Genomic DNA, 7,355 nt, shown 5'->3' with positions numbered 1-7,355 from the left:
AGCTCTCTGGTTCAGTATCAGGAGGAGATACAAATCACTGGGAGGTTTGTATCTCAAACACGCTGTGGCGACCCCTCCCATTTAAAATAGGTTTTTTTGGGGCTCTCTAGCCTTGATCCTGAGGAGGTTTTATATCTTCTGTATTTTTACTTTACTGGATGCTAAAGATGAATACAATTTAATTTATCAAATTGTATGAAAGTACATTTCTCATTGATTTAATATCAGCAGACACAATCACAGTGAATAATAGCCTTCAATTTTATTTAGTCAGTGCTAATAATCAAAATTTACATGAGTCTGACATGAGTAGACACAAAATTACCTGCTTACATGTTCACATGAAATTGTGTTCTTTAGATGATAATGCATGTTAATGCTGTGATGCTGCTTTTAAAACAACAACTGAAATATGAGATTTTTAGATATTAAACTGACAAAGTGATGCAGTCTGGTGTTTGAGCACAGACTCCATTGTGAAGTTAAATTTCTGAGCGTACAGCTGAACTCTATGCTGGACTTGGGAAGAGCAGGAAGCCGTTGAAGATGATCTTTTTTTCCTGGTTCTCCCTGGTATCAGTAGGTGTCTGGTTTTCCCTAAAGGACTCAAGCCAGACCTTCTGTCCAACTGCGAGCTGTAAAACCACACCACCTGACAGCACCTGAAAGGCAACACAGCCGATCAAGTCGAGGCTTCGTGACAAAATGCTGCAGTTAGTGTAAAGAATAACCCAAGGCAATATACAGGGATATTATTAGAGGAGGATTTCTTTTAGACAAACAGATATTTGTGTGGTTGTTTGATCAAATGTTTTCCCTCCATGTTTCTCACTGGACCTGAAACCAACCTGCTCAGATTGCCTGTTTGACCTGTTATTATCACAGAATCCCAGGGTTCTTCTTGGTCCATCATAGACTATTTGCAGGCACATGCTGACCTAAAAACACACAACACACAAATGTTGGGAAGAAATATGGATAAGCTTATAAAGCTTTCACTGCATTTAACACACAATGTGCCTGTCAAGATGATAGCATAAGCCACACTAATGTGCACAATATGTATGATTTATTTTACAGTGGAACAGACAGGAGCAAGTTACCTTGGCCACAGAGTGGAAGTTGAAGTAATAGGTACCCTGTACTCTGCAGGTGAAGACACCTGTGCGTGTGTCAAGCTCACCATTTGTGTTGACCACAACTTTTTGGTAGGTTATTTTCTGATACACAAACACACACACAAAGAGGAAAACAATAACCTTGTAACTAAAAACTGTAAGAGAAAAACGAGAGGCTGTTGTTTATGAAGCAGTATTAGGGCCGCATTAAAAAAAGAAAAAAATATTGATTATTTGATTTCAAAGTCAAAATTTTGAGATTGAGGTCAAAAAGTGGCAGTTGTTTGGCTTCAAACGAAAAAAATGTAATCGTCACATTTGGACCTTGTTCTTAAAAGAGTATTTTGTGTCAGGACTCTGTGTCCACACAAACTGTGACTTGATAAAACTGAAAATATCTGCATGGGTAAATATTGCTGAAGGGAGGTGACAAACTCGTGTGTGTGACATTAAGAGGGACTCATGTCCAGATATTAAGACTAAGAATATGAGAAATGAAACATCTGAGGGAGTGAAAGGTGTGATGGGCATCAGACTGAACCTGGTTGAAGGCAGGATAATTTCTGTCGGTTCTGATCACTGAGAAGGCCGAACGGGACTCCTGCTGAGAGGTGTGTCTTGCTAAGAGAACACACACACACACATACACACAAGTATGAATGATGCGTTTAATGTGTAATTTATAAGGTAGAACTCATGGCTATGTTATGAGACTGGACACTCAATGCTGGTGGTCACTCGATATTCTGATGTTACACTATGTGTGCTTATGAGTAACATGTGAATGTCACAAATTATGCACAAGATGCTGGATAACTGTTTGACTACATATGCTAGCTTAAACGTACCAGTAAAGAAAAAAAACTCTCATTTCCACGTTGCCTTGCTTTATTATCCATTGTGTAACTTATTGTGTACTCAATATGAGTTCAGCATTATGTTTGCTGTGTTTTAAAAGATATACTCTGTATGTTAGCATATGGCGAGGTCAGAAATGATCTCTTCGTTACCTTGGGACAACCTGCCGTCTGGGCCAGGAGGACCTGGGGGGCCATCCTCACCCTCTTTCCCCAAATCTCCGCGGAAACCTTTTGGGCCCTGGGGTCCTTGCGTGCCCCGATTTCCCGACTCTCCTTTCTGCCTCAGTAGGCTGGCTGTATCCACTGGACCTTGAATCATCACAGCTACAAATAGAAAATGAATTATTCCACATCAGTCTTTGAGTTTTATACCAGTTGAGGGGTGACAAAAGCACCTGTGAAGACTTTGTTTCTTATTTATACATCCAGCAATTACAGAGTAACAATGTCACTCATTATCAGTGGAGCACGTCTGACTCTTTAGTGTAGTGGTTCTGTAACACACGGAGCATCAAACTGTAAACTAAAATTTCAAAGCACACCAGTAAATAGAAAAACACTGCAAAAGCACACAAAACAGAACGATGTTGAATAAAAACACAACAGTAGAGAGACAATAAAGTAAAGGAAGAGCTGCAAAAGTGACAGAAACTGAAACATGTGAAGATTTGCACTGAGGTGAGCTGAAAAGAAGCGGAGGACTAACAGTGAGAGAAAGAACGATAAAGTAGAATGTGTTCTAAAAGAATAACATAATAATGCAGATAAATGATTGTTATAATTCTAATTCTGTTGTTTTTATTCAGCTTCTGTTGTTTTTATTCAACTTATGTTGTTTATTTTTTTCAACTTCTGTATTGACAGTTAAGATAAAATAAGTACATAAACCAAGTGCGGTAAGCAGGTTAATGTTTGTGCATTTAGCAGGGTGTTACCTGGCTCTCCTTTCTCTCCCTTCATTCCAAGCAACCCATTTCTGCCCGGAGCGCCGTTCACTCCTCGCTCACCATCAGCTCCTTTGCAGCTCACTTGACATTGGACAGCCTCCAGAAGTATGGCCACGCCCACCAAGACCGCTAGCCCATAATTACCACCCATGGTCCAAAACACTGGATTTAACATTTGATTGCAAAGATGAATCTGGTCAAAGTCAAGAGTTACAAATAAGAAACTATGTAAGAAACAAAGTAAAGACATAAACATTCTGTCTTTTTCTACATTTATTCTGCTTCCTCAAGACACTTTATGTTTTGGACTCAGATTAGAAATGTTCACTTTTATTTCTGCAAATCCTGTAGAAACTTTATACAACAGCTATTTCCAAGCATATATTCATAAATTTCAATTGAAACAATTCAATAAACTAGAATAGAATAGAGGATAAAATGACACATCACATTGTTGTATTGTTTAAGACTAAACCGTTAATAATAATAACTGTTCATAATCCTTCGGTACATTTAATTTACTAGAAATAACAAAATTAGTGGCTGATGTAAGCTTTTAGTTTAAGGGAAAGCTGGTTTACAAACAGCTTAAATTGATTTTGTTCTTGTTCACATTAATTGTAGCTAATTTATCTTTGATTAACAATCTCAAGGACTTGAAAGTTGGTCCAGAGATGATCACACTGTGAACTTTATCTTTAAGTTATTTAACATTTCTATTATATACACTGCCCTGCTGTTGACAAACAAATATTTAACAATATTCCATGTTTTCTGTGTGTTGATGTGTTATTTTACTCACCTGTCGGGTTTTCTGATTGTTGGATCTTCAATGGAAGGACGGGATTTCCTTCTGTTGGTGAACAGACTTCTTATTAAACTGAAAAAATGAGTCAGTGGTTCATCCTGACACTTTCTGACATGCATACACACACACACACACACACACACACACACACACACACACACACTGTGCAAAATAAGGAAGGAAGTAAAACTCATGATCCGACAAGAACAGTGATTAAATAAAGGTTATAGTTTCAGTTCAGCATCACAAAGATCTTTTTGACTTGTCTGCACTGTGAGATGTACAAGTCTGTTTCAGTTAAATATAAACTGTGTCATTATAAACTTAAAGACAATCTGTTACACCTGATGCTAAAAAACAAGAAAATATGGTTCATGATATGTGGTTTATTGATCACAGTTTCAAAGGTAGGTAGGTAGATAGATAGATAGATAGATAGATAGATAGATAGATAGATAGATAGATAGATAGATAGATAGATAGATAGATAGATAGATAGATAGATAGATAGATAGATAGATAGATAGATAGATAGAATTCAAAATCCTGCTCCTCACATAGAAGGTCTTAAATAATCAGGCCCGATCTTATCTTAATGACCTTGTAAGATTAGGCTTTAAAAGTATGTAGTTAGGGCTGGACCAGGTGGCTTTGAATCCTCCCTTAGTTATGCTGCAATAGCCATAGGCTGCACAGGATGCACTGTTTTTGCTTTTCAGTCACCTGTCTCACTCACTATGTGTTAATAGACCTCTCTGCATTCAAATGTACTTGTTATTAATCTCTGTCTCTCTTCCACAGCATGTCTTCAATCCTGTCTTCCTTCTCTAACCCCAACCGCTCGCAGCAGATGGCCCCGCCCCTCCCTGAGCCTGGTTCTGCCGGAGGTTTCTTCCTGTTAAAAGGGAGTTTTTCCTTTCCTATGTCGCCAAAGTGCTTGCTCATAGGGGGTCATATGACTGTTGGGTTTTCTCTGTATGTATTATTGTAGCATCTACCTTACAATATAAAGCGCCTTGAGGCAACTGATGTTGTGATTTGGCGCTTTATAAACAAAAATGAATTGAATTGAAAATGTGCTCAAATATGCAAATGAAAGGAAGTCATTAGTCTTCAGTATTTGTTTAAAGTATTTCTTATATTTTGAAAGGAAAAATGAAAATGTTTAAAAAGTAACTGAGTAAAGAAGGAAAATATGAAGAACAAAACACAAAAATTCCCAAACAAGATAAACGCTGATTGGATCTATAAAAAAAGTATTTAAAAAAACCCAGATGTGTGGTGCAAAAATAACCACAGAAAACATCAGAGACACTTTTAATGTTTATTCTTAAGCATTTTGAAAAAACTTTTTTCCACACACACACCTCGATTGTATAACTAATTGTATAACATTCAAAAAGTGCAAATCAAACACCATATATGTAAACTCCCTTTTCTATATATTTTTCTATGTACTTTTTTTTCTATATAATCGGGACTAGTAAAGCGCTATACAAATACAGGCCATTTACCATTTTTCCATTTCTCAGCCAATCACATAACAGCATGACAGCAAGTCAATGCACGTAAGCGTTTTATCATGTTGACACAGGTCAAGCCCACCTTCTGAAGTTCTAGTCAAGCATAAGAATAGGGGGGGGGATGTGATTTAAGGCAGGCTGATGTCAGAAACTGCATATATGCTGGGTGTTTCCCACACAAACATTCCTGATATTTACAGAGAATGGTCCAAAAAAAGAGAAAATGTTCAGTGAGCAGGAGTAAAACTGCCTTGTTGACGTCAGATGTCAAAGGAGAATCGAGAGCAATTTGCATGATGCTGTCACGTTAATATGGACAAAACAAAGTATCAGTAAGATGTACCTATTTAAGTGTCTGTTGACTGTAATAAAATCTCAGTGACAACCAAGGCTTTAAATGAAAATGAAAAAGTCTACAGCCTCCCCATGTGGTCATTTTATGAAATGGCACCAGACAAGCAGGAAACAATGCACTTACTCTATTTAAATAAGTGTATTTAAGCCAACCCATGCTAGTTTTTCAAGCTGACTTGGTTATATTGAGCTATTTTTCAGAACATGTATGATATGTAAAAACAAGCCAGTTATGTTAAAAGTTTAGTCTTTAATTCAGCAGTGTTGTGATTTCTATTTCAGTGTTACATCTCCACAAAGTGGTCTACGGGTGTGAGTGTGGGGACCAGTAACAAATGGGTCCGGGAATGGAATGAAAAGAAAAACAGACAGAGGTGTTCTATAAAAATATAGTTTTATTACGAACAATGTAGTTTTATTACAAATAACCTTAACTTAAAGAGCCGGCAACACCGTTTTACCAATAATGCCAATGAAACAAAGGAAGCAGTTGCAACAGCAAAAGGAAAAACTACCAAACACACTTCTTACTTAACTCCTCACCATGGGGAAACACTTCCAGGGACCACAAGCCCATCTACTTACTACTCAAAGGAGCCTTTCTAAAACCTAGTAAAAAAAACCATGTAGCACCAGAGGGGTATTAAAAATAAAAATAAAAACCACCTCGCTTGCAGGTCATCCCCAGCTTATATAGCCTCGGAAAGGTGATTGCTGACTGGGTCCTTGGTAAACAAGGCTAATAAAAAGCAGCTGTGTCCCGGGGAGAGAGAAGAGTGAGAGAGAGACAGAGGGGTGGTGCAAGAGAGGAGGAGAAAGAACACCACACCCACACAAGGACAGTTTCAGGAGGCCCTGCTAGGGCTGTAACATTCAGTTTATTAATTTGATCTCCTATAGCAGGGGTGTCGCACTCCAGGCCTCGAGGGCCGTTGTCCTGCAGGGTTTAGATCTCACCCTGGGTCAACACACCTGAATCAAATGATTAGTTCATTACCAGGCTTCTGGAGAAATTCAAGACATGCTGAGGAGGTCATTTAGCCATTTGAATCAGCTGTGTTGGATCAAGGACACATCTAAAACCTGCAGGACTCCGGCCCTCGAGGCCTGGAGATCGACTCCTGTGTCCTATAGGCTTATTGGTGCAGCCCTCCACAATGTTCTTGTCATGATCTGGGTGAGTCTGAGTAATTTTCCACAGCATTGGCTCTCCTCCCCTGGGTGGAGCCCTCCTCGCTCCTCACCTGTTGGCAATTACTTCAGCAGTATTTATGACCAGTGCTCACATTGAACCTTCGCCAGATTGTCTGCTTACCATAGTCAGTTCCCTGCCTCATATTTTTGTCTTGTGTTCCTCAGCGTGTTTCCACAGTGTGGAAGTCGAAGTAATCGGTACCCTGTACTCTGCAGGTGAAGATGCCTGTGCGTGTGTCAGGATGACCATTTGTGTTGACCACAGCTTTTTGGTAGGTTATTTTCTGATACACAAACACACACATACACAGAGGGAAACTATATACTTGTAATTCTTTTGACCAGTGGTTCTAAAACTTTTCACAATGAGTACCACCTCATAAAATAAAATATGTGGCTCTTGAAGTACCACCCTTGTGAGTGACATTAAAGTACAGTAGTACAGGCCTATTTAACACCACATACAGTTTACACAAGTTTACACAGTTTATTTCTTATATGAATGTTATGTATTTTAACTCTCAAAAACAGGATGTGACAACTAATAATAA

General features: G+C 38.5%; 1 protein-coding gene across 2 annotated transcripts; it reads right to left on the bottom strand.

Moving 5' to 3' along the window:
- Positions 1–247: 247 nt before the first annotated feature.
- On the bottom strand, positions 248–3,843 carry LOC147330984 (complement C1q subcomponent subunit C-like). Of its 2 annotated transcripts, none has more exons than XM_086293001.1 (7): positions 3,728–3,843; positions 2,914–3,118; positions 2,129–2,302; positions 1,660–1,739; positions 1,104–1,220; positions 849–938; positions 248–662 (listed from the first exon to the last, which is right to left on the bottom strand). In XM_086293001.1, exons 2-7 carry the CDS (start codon positions 3,098–3,100, stop codon positions 510–512), a joined length of 801 nt encoding a protein of 266 aa, XP_086149127.1. In that variant the 5' UTR covers positions 3,101–3,118; positions 3,728–3,843; the 3' UTR covers positions 248–509. The 2 variants fall into 2 exon arrangements, with proteins under 2 accessions (XP_086149127.1, XP_086149129.1); XM_086293003.1 differs by having other exon boundaries at positions 2,914–3,087; positions 3,728–3,794.
- Positions 3,844–7,355: the final 3,512 nt, after the last annotated feature.

This window comes from Aulonocara sp. 'chitande type north' Nkhata Bay, linkage group LG5 (assembly GCF_057382095.1).
Source record: "Aulonocara sp. 'chitande type north' Nkhata Bay isolate Kocher_YH1m ecotype deep benthic linkage group LG5, A_spYH_male_GT1.1, whole genome shotgun sequence".
Classification (NCBI taxonomy): domain Eukaryota; kingdom Metazoa; phylum Chordata; class Actinopteri; order Cichliformes; family Cichlidae; genus Aulonocara; species Aulonocara sp. 'chitande type north' Nkhata Bay.
This window is presented reverse-complemented; position numbering and strand designations above follow the sequence as displayed.

Coding starts and splice junctions, on each gene's coding strand:
- LOC147330984 (XM_086293001.1), bottom strand. CDS start 3,100: ATGTTAAATCCAGTGTTTTGGACCATGGGTGGTAATTATGGGCTAGCG. Junction 1,740..2,128: donor AGACGGCAGGTTGTCCCAAG/GTAACGAAGAGA, acceptor GTGTTCTCTTAG/CAAGACACACCTCTCAGCAG. Junction 663..848: donor CAAACAGGCAATCTGAGCAG/GTTGGTTTCAGG, acceptor GTTGCCTTTCAG/GTGCTGTCAGGTGGTGTGGT.